This window comes from Scylla paramamosain, chromosome 18, assembly GCF_035594125.1.
Source record: "Scylla paramamosain isolate STU-SP2022 chromosome 18, ASM3559412v1, whole genome shotgun sequence".
NCBI lineage: Eukaryota > Metazoa > Arthropoda > Malacostraca > Decapoda > Portunidae > Scylla > Scylla paramamosain.
The window spans coordinates 12,075,657-12,101,384 of NC_087168.1; the positions used below are offsets into that span (position 1 = coordinate 12,075,657).

General features: G+C 39.4%; 2 protein-coding genes across 2 annotated transcripts; one reads left to right on the forward strand and one right to left on the reverse strand.

The window, feature by feature from the left end:
- The first annotated feature begins 1,289 nt into the window (after positions 1-1,289).
- Positions 1,290-17,052, forward strand: LOC135109116 (FACT complex subunit Ssrp1-like). Its single transcript, XM_064020199.1, has 14 exons — positions 1,290-1,448; positions 3,512-3,697; positions 4,325-4,540; positions 5,043-5,218; positions 5,702-5,837; positions 6,199-6,302; positions 8,293-8,421; positions 9,021-9,195; positions 10,193-10,309; positions 14,299-14,468; positions 14,924-15,023; positions 15,407-15,601; positions 15,856-16,125; positions 16,672-17,052. Exons 1-14 carry the CDS (start codon positions 1,386-1,388, stop codon positions 16,762-16,764), a joined length of 2,130 nt encoding a protein of 709 aa, XP_063876269.1. The 5' UTR covers positions 1,290-1,385; the 3' UTR covers positions 16,765-17,052.
- A 4,698-nt stretch (positions 17,053-21,750) lies between these two features.
- On the reverse strand, positions 21,751-23,163 carry LOC135109358 (uncharacterized). Its single transcript, XM_064020748.1, has one exon. It carries the CDS (start codon positions 23,161-23,163, stop codon positions 21,751-21,753), a length of 1,413 nt encoding a protein of 470 aa, XP_063876818.1.
- Between the last annotated feature and the right edge of the window lie 2,565 nt (positions 23,164-25,728).

Here is a 25,728-nt window from a genome sequence, read left to right on the forward strand (position 1 = left end):
ACTATTACCTCTCCTCATTACTCAGATCTCCATTTGACTGTGAACAGTTTGTTTGTTTAGATTTACCACTCCATGGAGTAGCCCGGGCCTTTACTGTCTCAAGGACGGCCCGGAGGACATGTCTCCCCTTATATATAGTGTATATGTGCTTGTGTACACGTATCCCCTTTTGTATATACAGATCTAATATATGTAAGTGTATGTGTATATGTATGTATGTCTATGTGTGTATGTATGTATATATGTATATGTGTACGTATGTATGCATGTAAATAAATGTGTGTGTATATATGTATGTATGTATGTGTGTGTAAGTATGTATATGTGTATGTGTATGTATATGTACGTGTATGTGTATGTATGTATGTGTATATTCATATATGTATGTCTATGTATGTATGTATATGTATTGTATGTATGAATATGTATGTGTATGTGCAATTTTGTAATGTGGATGGAGGCCGGCAGGACCCGTCTTCCTCCTTTGTTGTAATTTTTACTACAACAATAAAGTTAATCAGTCAGTCAATCTCTCTCTCTCTCTCTCTCTCTCTCTCTCTCTCTCTCTCTCTCTCTCTCTCTCTCTCTCTCTCTCTCTCTCTCTCTCTCTCAATTGATCAATTGATTGATTGACTGATTGACTGTATTGTTGTAGTAAAAAAGTACAACAGAGAGAGAGAGAGGGAGAGTACTCTCTCGTGGCTTGGCTATGGAAAATCTGTAATAATTGAGAGGAAAAGGGTGGGTGAGGCCTTGCACTGCAGTGACAACCTAACTTGCAACAGGCTGCTAATGATTAAAGTGATTTGAATCTCCCGCCATCATCGATCTACCTCCGATAATAATAAGTATCATTATCAGTTTATCACCTACTGTTTACATAATAATCTGATTCAAACGTATTTGTATTCACGCATCTATAATGTTATGTAAGTAGCTAGGTAGTAAGAACAGCAAGGAAAGTACTTTTATATAATGAGTTTGAATGTTTACAAATATTAGGTGTCCATTTTATTATGTATTTCAAGGGCATTTTCCGTGAGTTCCTTTATTTATTTATTTATTTTTTTTTCATCCTTGCTTGAATATATCAAAATAATAATAATAAAAAATCACAAAATTACGTTCATAAGTACTTCAAAACAATACGACGTTGAAGTAGTCTTTAAAAGATGAAAATAGATTGAAATATATTGATATTTAGATTTTTTTCATTTCTAAGTAATTAAAATATTTCAGTGAAAATAGATGTCTTAAGAATTTGAGTTTTTTTTTTTTTTTTCTTTGTGAACAGTGAATGAGCGTTCCCGGGCAAGGCGGAATAACAACACGCCGCATCAACGGGAGGCTTGAGGACTGCGGCTGAGATTCTCAGAGTATCCACGATGAAGGAGGAAGTGCCGGTGCTAGAGTACAGCGATGTTACCATGGAGTCGCGGGGCACTATGGTGAGCATTTCTACTCACACATAAAAGGCTCAGCTCTTAAAGTTATCTGTAATTAAGGATGGTAATGTGTTACTAAAGTTATGGCGCGGGTGTTTTGCGGCGTTTTCCCCCCTCCGCTTTTACTGTGCCGTGTGATTTAATGCATTCCGTGATGGTTTGGTGGTTGTAGACAGGCGGATGATAATATTCAAATGACTCAGGCTTATCCATCTGAGGGCTAGGATGGTTTAGATTAATTCAGTTCATTAATTTCATTGCTAATCCTTTCATTGTGTAGATCATGATTTAAAAGAAAAAAATAATATTTTTGCCACCAAAAAGTAGTCACTGTTTCGAAACTAGTAGGCCGAGGCAATTTCCACAAATTCTGGAAGTAATGATGCCTGAGAATTAACTCGCTAGTTACTTGGAGCCCAAGATTGTCAGGTCGTGGTGTTTCTGTTGTGGGTCTCTTCAGCTGGTGGTAATTTAGGCCGCAAGATTCTGAGGCTGTAAGACACTTTATTCTTTCCAGCAGCGTCTAAGAGTGTAATTATCAGTATTATACATATTCAACCGTCTCATGGCTAAAAAAGAAAAAAAAAACATTGTTCTCAATGAAGTACTTGGGTCACATATAACACAGTGGTGTATATCTTTACTGTCACAAATTTCTCTTTCCTGAGATATTAATTTTTATCAAATTCACAGTTAGGGTAGGTTAGGTTTAGTTAAGTTAGGTTTGATTAGATTAGGTTTTGTTGATGTTTTTTGATGGATTTCTGCTTGTTTATGTGTGTGGTGGGGGATATATAACAAAAAAAAAAAAAAAACATTTGTGATGGAAATGGTTACTAGATTAAATCAAAGCACATCAAAATCTACCATAAAAATAGTATTTCATCCAAAATTGTTAGACAAGTAAAAAAATATGAATGTACCCAATTATCCCCCATCTGATAGTTAATAACAATGTCACTCTTAATTAATTTAGGAGTAGGATCATCTCTGTTAAAAATTATTCAGTTGGCATTAGTGTAGTGCAAAAGGTGGTTAGGCTGTAAGATATGGCATTTAGTAAATTTTTACTCTTTCACCAGTCTCTCTTTCAGACAAAATTTTTTCTGGTAGTTTTTGGCCTGTTTTCAATTAATCTGCTAGTTCCTTTTTCCACAAATCATCAGTTGTTATTTTTTTACTGCTCCAACCCCCTATCCCCTCAGAAACTAATGTTTTGCAATATAAATGGAAAGCAGAATAATACAAAGCTGACCAAAATGTATCAGAAAAAACAGTTTGATCCTCACAGATAAGTAACACAGCAATAACACTCACTGGCACTTTTCACCCAGAGAGGACCAGCCACCTCTCGCCTTGGCTGCCAGCTGGCAGTCCTGCACCACCATCTAACCCAGCCCATCCAAATTAACTTAACCTAACCAAACTAATCTAATCAAACCAAACTAACTTTGCTTCCCCCAAAAAACAGATAAATCTTTAAAAAATTGCTGTCAGCATTATAAATAATTTGCAGTATTTGCAGTGGGTACATGTAGGGTTCAAATTACTCAGAATGAGAAGTGCAAACTGATGAGAAGGGTAAGAAAAGCCACATTGAGACTGGTGAAAGAGCAAAAGAATATCTGGCATTCTTCACAGCAGTGCCCAAGAGTTCACCATTTCTTATCTCATACAGTTGATGGCCACACAGAAATTGGTTAATCAATCATCGCTTCATCAAGCCTAATCAAATTCTTTTCCTGTTTTCTATTCAAAATTCTTACTCCCCACTCCTTACAAACTTTAATGCTTTGCACAAGCCCAGCACCCTACAATGCATGTGAGTGACTCTGCAGGATCTATTTGGGATTGAGATTGGCTTTATTTATTTATTTGTTTTTCATACAGTGCAATAGCTGCTAAAATTAGGTATGATGATTTGTTACACTAAATACAACATACAAGCTACTTAAATTTGTATAGAGCCACAGAGTACAGTATACTATGATTTATGATATGTGCCTGTATATTGTGTGACATGGAGGAATTATAATGGAATGTCACTCCAATTTCTTGCCCTGCAGGTGCCAGTGCGACTCAAGCTTAGTGACCAAGGCATCACCTTCCGCAATGTGAAGACTGGCAAGGTGGAGTCTCTGGGTGCCACTGACCTTGAGGTGGTCAATTGGCAACGCCTGGCAGGTGGCTATGGCCTTCGCATCTTTACAGAAGCTGGGAACCTATATCGCTTTGGGGGTTTCAAGGAGTCGGTGGGTGCTCACCTTACTTTTGTTATCATTCAAGTGTAGAAATGGGTTTATATATGTAATCCATTCCTTTAATTAATTTATATTTATTGAGTCCCAAATGGGCTTGCATATTTATCCATTCCTTTATTTTGTTTAAGCATATTACTGCAGCATTTTCATCCAACATTAGATGTATGCAGATGACATGATGGGGCTGGAATTTTATATAATATGAACATAACTGGAGATTTGCAACATCAATATTAAAGGGTGATGATAGCTCCTTAATGAGAAAAGTATGACATCATAAGTTGAGTGGTTCTCTGAGCTATCTATTTTTTGTCATTTTTTTTTATTATTATTTATTTATTTGTTTCTATTACATATTCATTTATGACATTATTCTGGTTAATGCTGGAAATGAAGCTGGAGGAGCTAAGGATAATAATGTTACCAAACATTCTTTTTACCCACCCTGAACATTCTATATCATATAGAATAAAACTACTTTGTATACTGTAACTTAAGTAAAGAATAAAAGAAAATATAGAGAGAGGAAATGAAATTGTGTATTGCTTAAATAATAAATGATAAATGAGCAAGTGATTAAATAAAAATTATTAATGATTTTGGTTTTTCTAATAACAGGAACAGTCAAAGCTAGAAAAATTCTTCAAGAACACATACAGCAAGACCATGACTGAGAAGGAGTTTTCCGTCAAGGGCTGGAACTATGGAGCAGCCAAGTTTGAGGGAGCTGTGCTGTCCTTCGATGTGAGCTCCATGCCTTCCTTTGAGGTGCCCCTGAATAATGTATCCGGCTGCACCACAGGAAAGAACGAGGTCACGCTAGAGTTTCATCAGGTGAGTCTTGGATATCTGTTAGTTTTACACTGCTTCTCATGTATTCATTCATAGTATAAAGCTAGCATAAAAAAAAAAAGAAAAAAAAAGCAACTGGGATTTAAACAACTGAATTTACAGGTTCCATAACCTAATCAAAGTTCTGATGAGATTTTTTCCATCTTGAAATAACCACAGCAGTGATATCTAAAGAAAATTTCCTGAAATTTTTAACAGCATCTGAGGATCAGCTCTTAGTAATTTTGTCTCATTGTGTTTGGTAAATGATATATCTGTACAATTTGATTTGGTATATGATGTACCTATTCGGTTATGTCTGCCAAGAATTAGCCATTATTTAATACAATGGCTGGTGCTATCCTTGCATGACATAAAATGTAATCATCAGGATTGTAAGTGACTTTATCCTAGGAAAAAATAAGTATGTATTCAAAAAAAATTATAATAGCAATTACAGATATTGAAATAACCATCGTCCCTGTTTTCACCATCCTTCACACAGCATGATGATGCAGCGATCAACCTGATGGAGATGCGGTTCCACATCCCTACCTCAGAGCTGGCCGGAGACGACCCTGTGGAGAGCTTCCAGCAGCGTGTCATGTCCAAGGCCTCTGTCATCACTGCCACGGGTGATGCCCTCGCCATCTTCAGGGAGGTGCAGTGCCTCACCCCACGGTATGTCATTGCTGTTATCATTGCTGCAACTGCTCCTCTACTCACCATTTCTATCTTTTTTGGTGTTTGTATGTTGTATTTAGTTGCAGCTTAATCTTAAAATAATTATTCATTATAGCAGATTGTTGACTCTAAAGCAGGCCTGTTATTTAAAAAAATCTGGTATAATGTAAAATCAATCCATGGGATAGAAGACAATAATTTCTTGCCCTTAAAATTATTTTAAGAATATAACAACATAAGAAGGGACTGCAAAAAAGCCTGCTGATCTACAATAGGCAGTTCCTTTCACCATGCATGTGTTGTTGAAGAAGATTTTAAAATGGACAAGTGCCATTGTGAATTTAGTTGGCATGTTAATACTAATGTTAATGAATGTGACTTGAATGCTTTGAAATACACTGTGAATGTTATGGATATATCAGTTATCATTCCATCTTAACATGACTAGCAAAAGTATTTAATATTTTTCATTCTTTGCAGTGGTCGCTATGACATCAAGATTTACCCAACCTTCATCCAGCTCCATGGTAAAACTTTCGACTTCAAAATCCCCGTCACCACTGTTCTGCGTCTCTTCTTACTGCCTCACCCAGACCAGCGGCAGCATTTCTTTGTTGTGGGTATATAGTCCATTATCTCAAATGACACAATTAATGCTTTACAAATACTCTTTGTTCTAGTATAAATAAATGTGTTTCTGCAGCATAAAAGAAGTATTCTGAATGGTACCTTTATTAATTTAGAATTCATTATCTCCAAAACTGTAGTGTACAGGTTTGGATTTCTAAAATTTGACAATATCCTTAAAAGTTCTGAAAGTGAAAAAAAAATCCTGTTTAAGAGAAACATGGTGCTGTGTATGTATGATGAAAATTTTAGTAGCATCCTTGTAGCCCTTATGATCTTTTTTGTGTGTTAATGGTTGTATGCTTCTCATATACTTATTTTACTACTTTTAATTTGTTTCCCCTGTACAGGTATCTCTGGACCCTCCCATCAAGCAAGGTCAGACCCGCTATCCTTACCTCATCCTGCTCTTCTCTGGTGATGACACCGACTATGTTGAACTGCCCCTTGAAGAGTGAGTGGTGGTGGTGGTGGTGATATAGAAAGTATTACAGTGTCTGCAAAAAAAGAGCACCTCTCCCCTGCCTTTCCCTGACAGGCAAAAATCAAGGTTTCACTAACAAAACATTGATACATGGAGCTAAAGTATGTTTGTTAACACTGTCATCTCTCCTTTTTGCTTTAAGGACCATTTTGATTCATTTAGGCATGGAATCTGCTAAGTTTGTGAAAGTATCTGTCTCACTTTCAAGTTTCCACCTCTTAACTATGTTGTTGATTTCTTGGATGAGGTGTGGAACAGATGGTGTGTTGCAGGTGGCAGGTTGGTTTTTCATGTTATTCTACAGGTTTTCGATTGGATTAAGGTCTGGTGAGTTCCCAGGCCAGTTCAACACATTGATTTTTTCGCTCATTCAGCCACTTCTTAACTGATTTTGCTGCATGGCAAGAAGCATCATCTTGCATGAAACTCCCACAGCCATGCAGCTCCATAACAAGTAGTACTTAGATATACCTGTCTCATCTCATTGTCTCACCTTTTGGCAGGAAACACAAGCCTCCCCATCCTCCTACACCACTAAATGATCCCAAAACCATCTACTCCATCTGAGTGTTTGACAGACTTTTCCGTGTAGAGTGACAAGTAGCAGTCAGAGCCCTTCAGTCTTCTAATTATTTCTGGTTGTTTTCTTACACTTAAAACTTGCTTTCATCACTTCAAAGAACCTTATGCCAGTCCTCTTCTGTTCATTGTTTGCATTGCCTTGCAAACTTGAGCCATTTCTTGGCTATCTGCTTTGTGAGGAGTTGGTTTGCTGGCAGGCTTGCGAGTGGGCTGGCTCAGGTTCTTCAAAATTGTATTGGATTGTCCTCTCAGATACTTCCCCCAATAATGCTGGATGTTTTTTTCTTGAATTCATTGGCAGTAACTCATGGGTCTTTCATCACTTCTCACTTGAAGAGGATATCTGTCTTCTTGGAAGTCTTCCTTGGCCTTCAAGAAGATGTTTTAATGCATGAGATCATACTTGGTGGCAGTCCCCTTGCAGCTGCCACAAGCTGCCTGATGGTTGACTTTCCTTACCCAGCCCTCCTTGATATTTCTTTTGTCAGGACTCTTTCTGCCTTTCATGCCAGAATTCTACCTTTTCCTCATGAGACCCACTTTCACTTCTGATGCAAAGTACAGCTGAGAAAGTGTTGCAGATATAAACAGGCAGTTGCACTGTGTGGACAAGAAATGGTAATCTGACCTCTATGAGAACTCTGAGGGCAATGACACATGAGTGAAGGTGGGTGGCGTGCCTAAAATGCTACAGTGCTGCCAAGCGTATGATCAGCAGAGAAATGAGGCAGCAAATCCCACAAGAATCCATGCGCCATAATCCACTGTCATCATGGTCAAATGCTCTATCTTTTTTGTGGACATTGTATCATAGTTGTATCATAGTTGAAGGCATGTAGGAAGTCTTGATTGTTGTGTCCATGACAGCCATATTATAAGTGTGGCTGTGATGCTGGTGATGTGGGTTTAGTTATACTGATTTAGTTCAAGGTCCATTTGCTTATTTAAAATAGTAAATGAATGAATAAAATTAGGATGATGAACTGTCACTTGGGAATTAATTCATAAATATGACTGAGTATAGTAAGATACTGTTAGTAAGTGCTAAGAGAATTGAACTGTGGAAGAGATTACAGAAAGATGGTGTGTGGCACAAAGCTCTAACATTCTCTAAAAAGGATTTCCCTAGATTGGAGCAAGGCATTGATGATAATTGTGGTGATGACAACAAAGGACTTCATACCCCTAAGTTCTTATTCTCAGGATACACTTATTAACTTGTTAGTATTGTGTGTTGTCTTTGGGTTGAAGAAATTCATAATGGGATTTACTATTAGATATGAATAGTGCATCTCCCTCTGTTTTATCTCTCTGCTGCAGAGGGTATTTTGAAAAAGTGATGCTAATTGTTACTCATGTTGTGGTGTTCTACATGCAGAGAGGAGCTGCAGGAGAAGTATGAAGGTCGGTTGGAGAAGGAAATCACAGGTGCTCAGTTTGAAGTCATCAGCAAAATCTTCAAGGGAATTTGCAACCGCAAGATTGTCACTCCTGGGAACTTTACGGGGTGAGTTTGCAATTGTGTCTGGGTTTAGATCTGGTTTTGTTATGTAATGTACATATGTTTACATTATTTTCATAGCCATGTGTGTTTAGTAGGAAATGAGGATATGGGTGGTGTTAAATTTTAATTGTTTAAAAAATATAGTCAATCTCTGAAATAATAAACCTATTTTACACTACAAATGCAAAAAACTGTACCTGTAGTATTAAATTATTTCAACAACCTCACATATGTGAGCAACAGCACTTGCACAATAAAACTTCTAGTAACTGACTTAATAATCAGTCAGACTTCAGCTAACATCTGAACTATACTTTCAGATGTTTGTTCATACTTCAGTAATATGTACACACAAACAAATTGCATATTTATAATAACTGGATACATACATCTATCATTTCCTGTACTTGATAAAAGATTGCTGTAAAGATGAAGTGAAGGGACTTAGGACCCTTTCCTCTTTATTGTTATTCTTACATTGAGACAAGGCATGGTACCTTGTCTTGATAACCCTAGTTTAAGAGTGACTTTAGTCGAAGATATTTAGTATAGAACTCCATATGCCATAAGTAGAAACCCATCAGCCTCCTATATCTCTCCAGGCACTCAGGAAGTCCAGGAATCAGCTGCTCCTACAAGGCTGCTGCTGGCTACCTCTATCCTCTGGAGCGAGGCCTCATCTATGTGCACAAGCCTCCAGTCCACATCCGCTTTGACGAGATTTCATCTGTTAACTTTGCTCGGTCAGGATCCACCACAAGATCTTTTGATTTTGAGGTGGGTGAGCTTGGTGGTGGTGTCGGTTTTAAGCTGTGTCTGCTCCATCACTTGCAGTAATGTTATGTCTTTGTTTTATTCCTGTGTACCATGTGACCTCTTTGTTACTTTCCCATTTTCAATTAATCAGTTGCTTACTCTTAAATGCCACAATATCTCTCCCTGATTCATCTTGGAAACTGGATATGATCCCTCCCCTCCCCACAAAAAATTGTTCTCAACTTTTATTTAGGCCAGAAATTATGTAGCATTCACTCCATCCTTGACATTGCCCCATACACTCACATAGATCTTACATTAAACTCACTCCTTTTCTCATCCTAACTCTTCCTTAACATAACCTTTGCATATAGTTTCCTGTCTCTCCTCTCCATTTCCTTTTCCTGATCATGTGGTATCACTTGAGTTTCACAGTATCCAAGTTTTATGCTGATTCCTAAATTCTTACCATCCTGACTTTCGTACATTATATCCTCGAGTTTTGCGTTTTTGTGGTGTATGGGTCATGCATTTCAACCATTGGTGTTACAGATAGTAAAAATAAATACATGTGTGCTGTGTATTATATACATATTTCTATGTACAGTTCTCACATCTGAACATATAAATTAATGAAGATAAACAACCTCTTTGCCACAACATTAGTCATGCCAGCTTGCATGTGAGAGAAGAGGGAGAGGAAGATATGGATAAACCACTTGTTAGCCACAACACCAATCATGCTGACTTGCATGCAAGAGAAGGGTAGAGGAAGGCTGGTGATAGCACTGCCACATTGTGAAAAAGCACAAACAAATGAGAGGTGTCTCACCACTGTGGTGGATGCAATGGTGCTTTGCGGCTGCGTCATGGCATTGCATTTGTGATCCGCAAGTTTAGTGCTATACCTTTGGAAGAAAGCAATTGCAAAACTCGAGAGGATATTGTAGTTATTTATGTCTTTCTTTCCTTTTCTATTTTGGTTCTGGCAATTCACTTTCATCTCTTTCCCTAACAGGTTGAAATAAAGAATGGTGGTGTCAACACCTTCAGCAGCATTGAAAAGGGTGAATACAACCGCCTCTTTGACTACGTGAACCAGAAGAAGCTGAGGATTAAGAACCGCGGCAAGATGGTAAGTAGATTGGCATGTTGTTGGGAGACGACGCCACGCCCGAGATGGTCAAACAGCTGCAGCTTGTTAAGTAAAAATGTTGTTCCTTTTCTCCATTTACTTGATGGCTTATTCTTTTTATTTAGTGATGTGGTGTTTTCATGATTCCCTATCCTTACCCTTCTTCCTGTAGTTTATTACCTTGTTCTCTCATGTACACCCAGCAGAATGGACATGTTGAGCTTTTACACACTTTGGGGTCTATCTATTGGTTACATCACCACTCTAGGCATATCCCAAGTCATGACAACAAAGATCATGAAATTATTGAATGTTTTTTGGAAAAAATTGGTTGCAAACTTCTTGCTCACATCTGAAGTGTGTATAACATAAACAAGAATTTCAGATGGCAGGGTGATGTCCTGAGGTTACTTTTTTTTTCAAAAACTATAATAATTTCAGTTAACAATTTTTCTCAGATATCTGAATCAGAAAAAAGATTGTTTGATGAAAAGATGTTAACTTTCCCAAAGTATCAGTCTGAATGCATTATTGGAAAAATTGTGATAGTGAAATATCTGTACTCATGGGCCAGTGGGTACAAGGTTAAGGAGGGCTGAGTGTACACCTCAGGGACTCTGCATTATTTTGCAATGAATTAGATGTCATGAGGAGGGAATGTTGAACAGCATCTTTATTAGCAGGAGTTTACTAACACGTGCACAGTGAAATATTGAGATTTCTCATTTTCTTCTCTGGTGGAGTGTGACATTGCCACATCTCAGATTTAAAATTTATATCAATCTGAAATTTGTTAAATTCTATGTAGTAACAAAGCAATGAAGACAATAAGTGACTGCTTTATTGTCTTTGACGGTGGCACTGCCATGTACACTACTCTGTCATTTCTGTTTACCTTTAAATCCCCACATGTAATGAAGTGCAGTTTATTATATTGTATATGAATGAATGGACATCTGATGTCATTGTGCTCTCATCAAGTGAAGTACAGTATTTAAATGACTTTTATTATCTATGAGCATCATTGCAAGGAATACCACACAGAAATCTTTGTAACCATCTGCCACAGCAAGCACCATTACATTTCATAAGTCTGTTGATCACTTTTGAACCAAGAAAGTTCATGGAAATATTTGTAAACTTTTTTTCTGAATAAACCTTTGGTTCCTAAGCAGGAGCTTGGTAGGATATGTTGTCCTTTAAGGATCAAGTAAAAAAAAAACTTAGGGAAGTTATAGAATAGTTATTCTGTGAGAGATATAATCTGCTGTGATAATGATGAACACCAACAAGCTGTCACTAAACAGGCACGCCACTGTCAGTAACAGTTGTTACCTGCCACATGATGCAGTATTTATTTTGATATTTTTAATATGTTTTATCCTTTGAAATAAGAATAAAATTAGTGTGATAACGGGAGGCTAAGGGAGGCAGCTGCTGTGCTCCCTCCAGTAACATCCCGGAACATGAGCATCCTAACTCCTGCCTCTCCACAGTTTGTCGTGAGTATTCCTACCATCCAATGAAGCTTAGATATTTCCTTTCTCTTTTTATACATACTATCATATGGCCTCAGAAATATACTTGTGTTGCTGACTAGCAGAAGTACTTTTGAATCTCCTTAGCTGTTGCTGTGTGGCATTTTGTGGTCCTGTTGTCAAGCATCACCATGTAAGCAATGTTGGTTGTGCTCTTGTGCCAGACATCTCGCTGCACCATCATTCCATAGACTAATAGCTCTTGTTGATTTGTGCCTTGTGCGTGTGGGTGGCTTCCATCCCGACCTTTGCTTACCTTGAGCATACCGTATGGGACTGTGTGTCTTCATGTCAACATTCTTACATGCTGCAAGCGCTGATGATGCATGTCTTGGTTAGGTTGTAGCACAGGTCACCCTGGGTGAATCAGGACCAAGCACCATTGCTGTTTTATAAGCCTAGGTTGGTACACTCATACCTTGGAGAGTGAAGCGATAATATCATTAGAGCATGTGAGGTGCTCAACAGCATAAGGGGTTTTCATCCCAAATTTCAAAAACAAGGAAAAATATGATGAAAGTTCTCCAAACTGTAATTAACTACATGTTACTTATTTTCAAGAAAACTGAAATATGTTCAAAGTGAATTGCCAATGGCATTTATCAACTATGGCAACCAGAGGCATTTTGCTCAGTCTGGTGGAGCTCCTATGGGGACCTTGGCAATAGTTATGTGTTCCCTGAGGATGGTCATTATTTCTGTTGTGTCCCAACCATTCTCTTGGAAGATCATCACCTTCCACGTCGTACATCCACCCTTCAGTAGAGCACAGAACATTATGTTGTACTCCTCAGAAAAAGACATTGTAATGGATTTTGGTGATTGTCTATACAAGTCAGTGGAAGGCTTGTCCTGTGTTGTGATGGATTGCACGGCACTCATTCACCTCCCTAAGGAGCTGGTTCCATTACAGTGTGTGGGAGGAGTATTATTTTTCATTGACTTGAGAGTCAAGAGAGTGCCTTCCAACATAACCTGTGATAGGCTGCTGGTGGCATGAAATCCCTCTAGCTACTAAGCACCTCAGTTGTGAAAGTATTTTAGGGAAAAATTTTGATACAATAGAGCTGTATATATTACCCTTGGGAATGCATCTGTCATTATATAAAGGGTATCAGTCAGTGGGAAAAAAAAAAAACTTGAGCCTTGGATTTTTCTCAGTATGGAATCTGATGCATCCATCAGTTGAAGGTTGCCTAAACTCCTATGTTACCAAATTTATATATTGGAAACTTTATGTTAACTAACCTGGTTTACATTCCTGTGACTTTTGATGTGTATCTGCAACTTGCTGAGATATATGAGCACCAGCTTGGTACTGTAGTAAGGCTGTGGATTCAGTAGATCCTTTTCTCCATTATTGATATTTAGAAAAAAAAAAAAAAAAACTACTACATAATATAAGTAAGAGGTGCTATGTATATATACAAAAAGTATGAAGACAAAATTTTCTTTATTTGCTTCACTCAAACAATTTCTCTCATTATCTTTTGATATGAACAGATACTTTCCATTATATCTGTATATTTTTTTGATTTGACAGAAGAGTTGTGAGCTTTTTTTTTTTTTTTTTTTTGTGAACCTGTGAACTTTCCCCTTCTGTTTCTCATACCATTCTCTCTCTCTCTCTCTCTCTCTCTCTCTCTCTCTCTCTCTCTCTCTCTCTCTCTCCTCTCTCTCTCTCTCTCTCTCTCTCTCTCTCTCTCTCTCTCTCTCTCTCTCTCTCTCCTCTCTCTCTCTCTCTCCTCTCTCTCTCTCTCTCTCTCTCTCTCTCTCTCTCTCTCTCCTCTCTCTCTCTCTCTCTCTCTCTCTCTCTCTCTCTCTCTCTCTCATATGTATGTGTGTGTGTGTGTGTGTGTTTCAAGAGTCCTGGGAAATGTCTGTCTGTCTGGATGACCATGTCATGATCCTCATCATACTTCATAGATCTTTATCCTTATCTCTGTTTCATTTTTTCCAGTGCCCTCAAATAACTTGTTTGCTGTCCTCTCCCCTTCTACAATGGAAGTTGTCTCAGTATTTAAGCATTAAAAAGGAACATAACCAAAACCATGTCCATTCTTTTTTCATGTACCCAGTTATCCCCAATTCCTTTTACATTTCCCATTCCTCTTTGTAGCAATCAGCAGTCTTCCCACTGTGTGCATTCCTTATTTCCTATATAGTATCCAACTCCCATAGTCCCCATCACCATTACATTCTTTTACCATTGGTTGTCTTCCACTTACCTGTCACCCTCAATAAACATCACCCTGAACACAATTCAGTGGACCTCTAGTTGTTCTCCTAAACTATCCCTTATTAAATACACACTTCTGTAGCTTTCTTCACTCCCTAAACACCTTGACAACCATGTGTTTCACCACTGGTAGTTATTCTGTTACCCTCTCTCTCATTAAACATTTTTGTAATCTGCATCACCCTTAAACACTTCCATCATTTCCCCTGCAGGAGATGGGTGGCGGCCGCAACGATGACTTTGATGACAGCGATGCAGACGAGCCAGATCCTTACATGCGTCGGGTGCGTGAGGAGGCCAAGGAGCGTGACCAGGATGATGAGGACAGTAGCGAGGATGAGGACTTTGTGCCCAATGAAGGAGGCAGTGATGTGGCTGAGGAGTGAGTAGAGGAAGGTTGTTAGTGTGTGTGTGTGTGTGTGTGTGTGTGTGTATCAGTCTGTCAGTATTTAATGCTTGTTTCCATGAATTTCTCCAAGTGTACCTGCCTATTTGTTTTGTGGAGGATGTATTGTTATGTCTACTTTTATTTGCTTAGTCCTAGAAAGTTTGGTGTGTATGTGTGTGTGTACACACACACATACACACTTCAGAAATTTGCTAGTTGCTGTTATTTTCACATTACATTATATATATATTATTGCCTTCTGTTATACTTAGTGTTGATTGATTTCACAATTTAATCCTCATTAATAGGAGGTATTAAGAGAGAGTTACCAAACAAGTGAAGGCAAAACTGTTGTGTGGTTGCTGTGAATAGGCTCTTTACCATATTCTCTCATTAGCATTGAGAAACACATCTTCCTTTCTTCACACAAACACTCCTCCTCCCCACAGGTATGACAGTTTTGCTGGAGATTCTTCAGACTCGGGAGGAGACTCAGAGGATGAAGGTTCTGGTGAAGAGAAAAAGAAGAAAAAAGAGAAGAAAGAAAGGGTGAGTAAAATAAGAGGCATAGACAATACTGCAAAATTGTTGTCGACATACTTAATTGTTGTGCTAATGAACATTTTTGCATTCCTCCTTATTTTAAACAAACATTTTTCAAATAACATTGAAGATGGGAAACAAATAGTTGATACTGTTTTTTTTTTTGCTAGTTTTATTTTCTGTTTATTTATTTTTTTATTTTTTTCTAAATCATTAATGTCTGATGATTTTTCAATGCACATCATGACATTCAATTTTATTTATTTTTTTTTCCAAAACTTTTAATGTGACCTGAAAAGAATAAAAGGCAAATAGGACTCATCATATGATAATACTACATTCAGCCCATTGTTTCCTCACCTCCTCCCTCAGACCAAACCAAAACAAAGACAGTGTCTGAGAAGCCCCGGAAACGTAAACCAAAGAAAGAGAAGGACAGCAACAAGCCCAAGCGTCCCCAGTCAGCTTACTTCATCTGGCTAAATGAGAACCGTGAACAGATCAAGAAGGAGAACCCAGGCATCTCCATCACTGAGATCTCCAAGGTGGCTGGACAGAAGTGGAAGACCATTGAGAACAAGAAGGTGAGGCTTGAAAACAACAACAGTGTATTAAGAGCCATTGATGAGATGCATAAAATACTTAGAAGTGCTGTGTGGGTGGATTTCATTTGCAGAAAATTGAAAAGGCTTAGTCACCATCTTAAGAAATTTACTGAAAAATTTACTCTTCTCATATAGGTATAAGAAAATTTTTTTTATGTAAGGACTGCCATACATAGACCTATTGACTTCCTGCAGTTGTCTTAGTGTTATATTCCTTCATTCATCCTTTTTAGGAATGGGAAGTCAAGGCAGCCAAAGCCAAGGAGGAGTATGAGAAGGCAATGAAGGAGTACAAGGCTTCCCTCAAGGGGCAACCATCGTCATCACCAGCAAAGAAATCCTCCAAGAAGGTGGCAGCAGTAACAGTGTCGCCGAGCAAGGCTGGCTCAGGATCAGGATTTAAGTCCAAGGAGTTCATCGATGAGTCCAGCAGCAGTGAGGATAGTGATGACAAGCCCCTCAAGAAGAAGGCCAAGAAGGAACCGAAGAAGGAACCAAAGAAGGTATGTAGGAACCAGTGCAGAGAAAGGTGAAGGGAGAGAGGAGAGCCATTCTTTCCTTGATCAAGTGAGGAAGAGTAAAAAAAAAAAAAAATTTTTTTTTTTTCATTTTTTTGTTATCCCATTATAATGTAGTCTTTGGAATCCATTTATGTGCTAAATGAAATTTTTTAATAATGAGAAAGAATAATATAAATTCACACATGATTGGGGAACAGTAGTGCTTAAGATTTTTATGCATGATGTGCAGTTGAATGCAATATAGTTTATTTAACAATGGTAAAGTAAGCTATAATTTCTCTCTCTCTCTCTCTCTCTCTCTCTCTCTCTCTCTCTCTCTCTCTCTCTCTCTCTCTCTCTCTCTCTCTCTCTCTCTCTCTCTCTCTCTCTCTCTCTCTCTCTCTCTCTCTCTCTCTCTCTCTCTCTCTCTCTCTCTCTCTCTCTCTCTCTCTCTCTCTCTCTCTCTCTCTCTCTCCATATATGTAGAACAAAATAAACAAAGTGATGTCTGCTAAAAATGAAGTACTAACAAAGGTATCCTTTTCTCAGGAGGAATCTGGAGGAGAGAAGGAGGAAGAGGAGGAGGAGGAGGTCACATCAGACGAAGCATCAGATGAGGACTCTGGGTCAGGGTCTGATTGAGATTCCAGGTGTCAGCTGTAGCTTAGGGCTGAGTGATTCCTGATATTCAATGACCATAATATTTAAGGTCAAGTTAGTACAGTGTATGTGTGTGTGTGTATGTGTGTGTGTGTGTGTGTGTGTGTGTGTGTGTGTGTGTGTGTGTGATATTCTTGCAGGTGTGTAGTAATGACATTCCTGATATTTACTTTTCATTTTTTATTTTTCCTCATTATCTATGATTATTTTTAACAAGCTACCTATACACTATCTGTAGGTGAAATGTGATGGCAAATAAACATTAACTTGCAGTAGTAAAGATTTTTAACCTTTCAGAGCAATGAAAATGACAAAGAAAATGTTTAAAACCTTTGTGAACTTGAAAATATCATGCAATATTATTTTGTTTTCGTTCCTTGCTATATTCCATCCAAGAATGGTGCAGGGCAAAGGGCCAGTTCACTCTAGTACATTTTTCCTGTCCTATCAAGTGATGTGGATGCAGAGGAGCAGCTCTGATTTGCTTAAAGTCGGACGAGATTCTTTGATTTAACTGGCACCAAGTTTAGTGTTATGGGGAACACTTAAGAGTTGTCAGGATGGTGGGATAGTTTCTGGGAATTCTCCAGGATGTGTATCCTTGTGATGTTCCCACTTGATATAAATCTATACAAGGTGTCTAGGTATGTCAAAGATGATGGAAAAATTTTTACTGCCTTATTCACATTGGGCTTGAATGTGCATATGGTGTGAAATCACTGGCTTTTTACTTAGGATGTTGATGGGTCTCAGTCCAACCAGCCATTAATTATGGGCATTAATGCAACATGGAAAAAAAATTACTTTTGAGTAACATGTTATACAAGGCTTGTATTGATATATATATGTTACAGTCAATACCTGAATCCAGACAATTTGTAAAGTGACTTATTTTTTCAGGCAATTTGTGAACTGCCTGGTTAGGTTAGGTTAGGTTAGGTTAGGTTAGGTTAGGTTATAACCTAACCTAACCTAACCTAACCTAACCTAACCTAACCTAACCTAACCTAACCAGGCAGTTCACAAATTGCCTGAAAAAATAAGTCACTTTACAAATTGTCTGGATTCAGGTATTGACTGTAACATATATATATATATATATATATATATATATATATATATATATATATATATATATATATATATATATATATATATATATATATATATATATATATATATATATATATATATATATATATATATATATATATATATATATATATATATATATATATATATATATATATATATATATATATATATATATATATATATATATATATATATATATATATATATATATATATATATGTGTGTGTGTGTGTGTGTGTGTGTGTGTGTGTAGGAAATAGTATGATAAAGTGTAAAGATGAAAAATGGTAACACTTAGGAGAATGGCGAACAAAGTAATTGCAATATAATTCATGGACTGTGCATCAGGAAATTTGCTGGAGGAAGAGGGAGATAAAAGGATGATGGAAGACATTCATATTGAAAATGTTTAAGTCAAGAACCCAGATTTATTTATTTATTTATTGTTTATTTGCTTATCTTTAATTATTTACTATTTGTGGGGTGAGATGGAGTGATGGGAAAATAACGGTATTAAGTGCAAAGTAATGGTCACAAATATGAATTGTGGAGAAGATGCTAATAAATATCCATCCATTAGAGAAGTTTCAGTGTTACATAAACCCATGACGCGGCAGACTTCAAGTTCACCCGCGCATTTATCACGACTGCGCACGCGCTACCGATGTAAACAGTTTTATCCCGCGGTGTTGAAGTGTGGATGTGCACAAACCTCTTTCCTCATGTTGTGGTGTTGATATTAAGTGCCGTGGTGATCCATGAAAACAACAATGCCACATTGTTGTTGTGTAATTGGGCGTGGAATTAAGGCAGACAAATACCCAGATAGTTCTTTCATCACCGCCTAGTCACCACCACGGCACGGTGCATGATAGAGGTGGTGGTGGAGAGGTGTGGGGTCATTAAGGATCTACACCTGAAGATTTTGAACCTTGAGCACTGAAGAAGCTGTTGAAAGTATTAGGTAACAGGCAAGTATGATGTGTCATTCGTAAGCAAGTTTAAAGTTAAATCTTGAGAACTACGACTCTGCCTCTTTACATATGGCAGCGCATGGTTCGTAAAGGTAGGTTGCCACACGCGCACTTTTTGGGCACGACGTGGCACGAGGTGAGTGCGCGCCACACCACGAGTAGAAACAGTACAGAAACAGAGACGTCGGGTACATTGCGCGCAAGGGTGTGGCGATGTGGCACGAGGTGAGCCCGATCTGGGCACGAGGTGTTGCGAGACGTGACACGAGGTGATCACGACGTGGGCACGAGGTCATCGCGACGTGCACACGAGGTGTGGCCCAACCCGACGACCCGTTTTGAGGGGTCGCACAGGCATTTTAATTAATTACGAGGTTGTTGCCGATGTACTGTCACGATATGTCACGGGGTGTTGTGAGGATGCGTCCAATATTTGCAGCGCCTCCCAAGCGGTATATAAAGGGTGGGGAATGATGATCAAGTCACTCAAAGCTAGACTGGCAAGCAGGGAAGATGGAGGAAGAAAACTACAGACAAGAGGCTCAAGTACTGATGGCAGGAATCCTGATGGTGGCTGCTGCATTGCTGCTGCAAAGAAGACGTCTACAGCAACCTCCCGTGCCACCCCAGCCACGAGCAAGAAGACCCAGAACAATATGGTGCCGTGAATGGCTTACGAGACGATCGATGCATGGCGATTTTCACCACCTGCTGCAGGAGCTCAACCGAGAAGACACCAAGGGCTACAAGAACTTCCTCCGCATCAAACCTGAACTTTTCAGAGAGATGGTGGACCGGCTTACTCCAATCCTCGCCAAAAAAGCCACCAGAATGAGAGAGCCCCTGTCAGTGGGGTTGAAGTTGGCTGTCACCCTCCAATTCCTGGCATCCGGCGATTCATATACGAGTCTGCAATACAGCTTCAGGGTCTCCAAAACCGCCATCTGTAGATTCGTACCTAAAGTCTGCCAGGCCATAATTGACATATACAAACCTGAGGTGCTCAAGTGCCCAAGAACTCCAGAAGAATGGAATCAAGTTGCCGAAGGATTCTCAAAGAGGTGGAACTATCACAAGTGTGGAGGTGGTCTGGATGGCAAGCATGTTCGAGTGAAGAGGCCCTGGCATGCAGGATCACTGTTCTTCAATTACAAGAAGTTCCACAGCATTGTCCTCATGGCCGTCGCAAATGCAAACTACAAGTTCCTGTACGTCGACGTAGGTGCTGAAGGAAGTGCTGGTGATGGAGGAACTTGGTTCAAGTGCACCCTTCACGATGCCATCGCGCAGAAACGAGTGGGATTTCCAGAGCACAGCTTCCTGCCGAGTGACGACACGCCAATCCCATTCCACATTGTTGCTGATGATGCCTTCGCCCTCAAGACCTGGCTTATGAAACCTTACTCACATCAATCCCAGGTATACGAAGAAAAAATCTTCAGCTACAGGTTGTCTCGCGCCCGTCGTGTGGTGGAAAATGCTTTCGGTCTCCTGCAGTCACGATTTAGAGTCTTCGGCACTACCATGCTACAACGACCTGCAGTTGTCAAAATTGTCACCATGTGTGGGTGTGTGATGCACAACCTGATATTGGACCGCTACTCAAATTTCCATCCCCAAGAAGTCGACTGCGAAGATGGTGACCATAACGTGATTGATGGATCGTGGAGGAACATACCAAATCTGATGCAACGCCTCCAAACTCGACGGGGAACAAATCCAACGAGAGAAGCAAAGGCCGTCCGAGACTACCTGGCTTTGTACTATGCATCAGAAGCAGGCGCAGTTCCCTGGCAAGAAAGGATGGTATATCCAAGAGGACGACCAGCAGACGAACAAAGGATGGAGCAATAATTAAATAAATAAATAATATATATATATATATATATATATATATATATATATATATATATATATATATATATATATATATATATATATATATATATATATAAGCTGTGTTAATAAATGTTATCTGTGTATTTGATAATAAAGAAACCGATTAAGCTTCCTTGACTTTGAATTATATCCCAAAATATAAACTATATACATTATAGGAATATCATATTTGGGTGGGAGGGAATGGGAAAGGAAATAAGAGTAAAATAGAATATATGTTAAAAAAAATTTTAAATATGAATTTAATGTTTACAAAAATTATTAACTTATTAAGTAATAGGCAAATCTGGATAATTAAACACCTTCATTTATTAATTACATAAGACTTTGGTCTAAAATTGTTAAGATTGTCTGGTTATAAGATTAAAATTTTAGCAAAGAATTTTTCATATTTACGACATTGAAATAAAATCTATACTTGATGGATATATCAAAGCTATAAAATGTTCATATATATATATATATATATATATATATATATATATATATATATATATATATATATATATATATATATATATATATATATATATATATATATATATTATGGGGACAGTACCTTTTCCATGTGTGATTCTCTGATTTAATTTTCCAAGTGTTTTACCTTTTACCAGTTATTATTTCAATACCTTATTTATATATTCAGTTATTATTTTCCAAGTTCTTTATTACCAACTCTTCATTATTCCCTTTTATCTGTTATCATTTCAAATCCTCAATTTTCAATCCATTTCTTAACTTCCCAAGTTTTAGTATATTTTTTTTCTCTTTTACCATTTATGTCCCAATTATTTATATTCAGTTTGTAGTTTATAATTTTTTTTTACTGGTAAAAGGAAACATTAAAAAAGTGTTTTTAATGTCTCCTTTTACCAGTTATTATTTTATATCCATACTTATATTATAAATGAAAAGGGAAAAAATATAGTTGTTTTTTTCATATTTATTTCATACATTTTAACATATTTTTATATGCAATACATTTTTATTTTGTTTACATTTACTCGTCGCTATCCTCCGCCTCGTAGCCCTTCGGCGTCTCGATCATGGGGGACATTATGGCCTTTTTCGCCGGCGATTTCGTCTTCTGGCCCTGGAGTTTGGTGGTCGTACTTGTGTGCTGCAGGGTCTTGACGGGGGACGGTGAACAGCCGAGTATAGATTCCCACTGTATTGGGGTGGGCACCTGCTGCTGCTGTGGCTGCTGAGGGAACTGTTGCTGTTCTGATTGTTGAGGCTGGTATTGTTGTTGAGGCTGTTGGTACTGTTGTTGTTGAGGCTGTTGGTACTGTTGTTGTTGGTATTGGGGCTGCGAGTAATGTGGCTGCTGGTACTGCGGCTGATGATAGACTGGAGGAGGAGGAGGAGGAGCAGGAGCAAGAGTAGGCGGTGCAGGAGGCTGCCACAGGTGCGATGGGCTCGCAACTCCTAGTGGCATGGGCACAGAATCCAGCAACCTCCTCGGGTCTTTAATAGCACTCCTGGCCATCACTGGTTCCTCCATGAGGCTGATCATGTACGCGATCTTGGAGAAGAGTACTCCATGATGCATGGGGGAAACCTTCTTCAGGCGAGTGTACATAAATTCAACAAACTGCCGGATATCAGCGTCAGGTCCCTCGACTGGTGGTTTTCGTGTAGCTAGCAGCTGTGCACTCTGGAGTAGTTCTTGGATGGCACTGCTCTCCTGGGTAGATTTGGTGGATCGTGGGCTGGATAGTTCCTCCTCCTGCCGTTCCTTCTTCCTCTTCCTCCTGGCAATTGAGTGGGCCGATAGGACAGACTCATGGCTGGAGGAATCTTGATCGTCACCTTGTCTGCCGAAGTCATCACTAGGGTGCGTACTTTCGTGGGCGATGTGACCTGCCAGGAAGGCCCAAACCTCGACGATCTTCTGCTCCCTCTGCGTCCTCGGCCTGGCTGCTGATCCACTCTTGCTCTCCCTCTTCTCGATTTTCCCAAAATCTGTTCTCTTCTTGTCCACCACCTTCTTCACCTGCTGGTGAGAACAGTCCGAGAAAGTTTGGGCCAGGTCCTTCCAGAGGCTCTCCTTCCACGCCGGATTCAGCCACTTCTCGTTCCGCTTATCGTAGAGCTCTGGATGCAACTGGACGTAGTTTGCTATCTCCCTCAGTTGGTCGTCGTTGAAGGGGTAGTCCTGAACGTCTTTCTTGGATGGCCGAGTGCGTTTCCTGGAGAGCCCAGCAACAGGTTGTACCTTCACCACTTCCACATCAGGAACGTCAGTGTCGTCAGGAACCTCAGGAGGAACATCACCAGTTTCTTCCTCCTGCAGACTCGGGGAAGACTCCTGCTGTGGTGCTTGCTGCTTGCCTTTCTTGGGCATCTTGGAAAGGTTGGCTGGAGATGGGAGGGTTCTTCTTCTGTCTGTGTTTGCGAGATAAGTGACCATGTGGCCCACGGGTGCTGTTTATATACCCCTTGGATCAGGTCACGTGAGAGGCAATTATACAGCTCGCCACCACCTCGCGCTAACTTCGTGCCCACCTCGGACTAACGTCGCGCCCACCTCGCACTAACCTCGTACCACCCCGCACCACACCTCGTGACACCTCGCGCCCAGGTAGCACGAGCTCGCACCACTGCGCGCCAGGCGCGACGTCGTGCCAATAGGCGCGAGGTGTCTCGAACAGGGTACGAGGTGTCACGAGGTGATGGCACGAGGTGGGGCCGACGTCGCCACTTCGTACCACGTCGGGAAAAAAAATGAAACTGTTTTAATTTTAACGCGACGTCGTGCCACCTGCCTCGACTTCCCCGACTTGGTGGCAAGAGGTCTGCACGAGCTGCCGCGCTGTTGGGCACGAGTTGGCGCGAATTGGGTGCGCACTCACCTCGTGCCACGTCGTGCCCAAAAAGTGCGCGTGTGGCAACCCGCCTTAACGCGTTCGACCTAACCTCAGGGATTTGGCGGGCATCCTTGAAACATAATGGTATTATTTACTTTCAGCTTGCTTTCAGACCTTAAATGTGAATCTACTTAATTTGAGAGATGCAGGCAGTGTGGGGAGATTTTCGTTACGGGTCAGTGCTTCCGAAAAGATGAACACCCAAGGAACGGCGTGCCTGGCAAGCTGTAGGGCAGCAGGGTTTCCACGTGGAGGAGGAGGCAGCCTTAAAATTTTTCTGACGCATTTTACATTAACTAAGCAAGAACTCTTTTGGTAAATATTAAGAGTCACGCTGCCCCATTTCCTATTATTTTTATTTATTATTATTATTTTTTTTTTCGGCTCCTACCCCCTACAATGTTGGTGAACTGGTGGGAAAGCAAGATTTTGCGGGTGGGGAAGGCTAAAATAGAGTCAGATTCCGCCTCTTACCACAAAAAATAAATAGGGTGCTGCCTTGTACTGCTTCTGTTCATGTCATTGCACTTGCTGCTAGCATCTTAACTAAACCTAATTTAACCTAACCAAACCTGATCTAACTAAACCGGTAAATGTGAAATAGAGCCGCAGCAACAGTAGTAGGCAGCTCCTTATTTATTTTTGATGGTAAGAGGCGGCATTTGGCTCTATTTTAGCTTTCCATACCCGAAAACTCGCTTTCCCACCAGGTCCCCAACACTGTAATGGGTAGAAGCCGAAAGAAAAAAATGGGAACGCGCGACACACACACACACACACACACACACACACACACACACACACACACACACACACACACACACACACACACACACACACACACACACACACACACACACACACACACACACACACACACACACACTCTCTCTCTCTCTCTCTCTCTCTCTCTCTCTCTCTCTCTCTCTCTCTCTCTCTCTCTCTCTCTCTCTCTCTGGTGCCACACGATCTCGTTGATGCGATATTAAAAACGATCAGTCAATCTGTGTGTGTGTGTGTGTGTGTGTGTGTGTGTGTGTGTGTGTGTGTGTGTGTGTGTGTGTGTGTGTGTAATCCGAGATTTTGCGATTTGCAATGGCATGAATTGAATTTATTTTGTAGTGTCATCCCGTAATAAGTCATGTTCACCACAAATTATTTAAATGTCGTGTGTTGCAGATTGGACAGCGTTTTCTCTTCGAATGGAGAAACCCATTACTCGGGTGTGTTTAACTATAGACTTTGCATTGGCACTGAAAAAAAGTAAATAAATTAATTAATATTTAATTAATTAATAAGTAAATATCCACTGAATTTGGATAATCGACTTGGTTGTTTTCTAGTGGGACTGGCATTTCAGTGGGCTTTTTATTTTTATTTTTACTTTTTGCACTTCCTTCTTGTTGCCCAAGACCAAAGCTCCTCTTTCATAAGAAAAAAAAAAGTAGCCGCGCCCTATTTTGTTCACTAATGAAATAAGCGACAGAGGCTTCTAATTTTAAATTTCACTTATTTTTGTTTATTTACGAGAAAAAAAAAAAAACACGGATAAGGCGAAGTGTTGCAATGATCGTTGACAAAAACTACAAACAGGCTGAATATTAATGTTACCTACAACATCATCAACAGGAACACGGCAGATAAAGAGCGCGTGCTTGTAAGAGGGAAGGAGGAAGGGAGGGAGAGATGCAGTAGCCGTGAAATGCAAATCCCCTTACTAACGAGCCATCTACACACGGGGGGTGAAGCTGCTAACACGGCGAGCTGCCACCCGTCACGAAATACAGTGATATGTAGCGGAAGAATTAAAATGGCTGCTTCGGCAATAGCCATCAAACATATCTGAAGCTAGTCAGAGTCAAGAAGCTTTCTGCCTTGTATTATTATCGCATTTAACAAGTAGACAAAGAAATAAGTAAATGAAAAGATAAATAAGATAATGTGATTTGCATTATATTTCTATCATTATTATTATTATTATTTTTTTTTTTCAAGACACGATCTGCCAAAATTAAGTGGCAGACAAAGAAAAAAAAACATGATAAAGATACCGGCAAAAAAAAAAAAAAAAACACTTAGAAATCTGTATTTAATGTTTATTGGAGAAA

Excerpts from the sequence above, each read along its gene's own strand:
- LOC135109358 (XM_064020748.1), bottom strand. The coding sequence starts at position 23,163 with ATGGTCACTTATCTCGCAAACACAGACAGAAGAAGAACCCTCCCATCT.
- LOC135109116 (XM_064020199.1), top strand. The coding sequence starts at position 1,386 with ATGAAGGAGGAAGTGCCGGTGCTAGAGTACAGCGATGTTACCATGGAG. Across the intron at positions 10,310-14,298 it reads TTAAGAACCGCGGCAAGATG|GAGATGGGTGGCGGCCGCAA; the intron begins GTAAGTAGATTG and ends TTTCCCCTGCAG. Across the intron at positions 15,602-15,855 it reads AGACCATTGAGAACAAGAAG|GAATGGGAAGTCAAGGCAGC; the intron begins GTGAGGCTTGAA and ends CATCCTTTTTAG.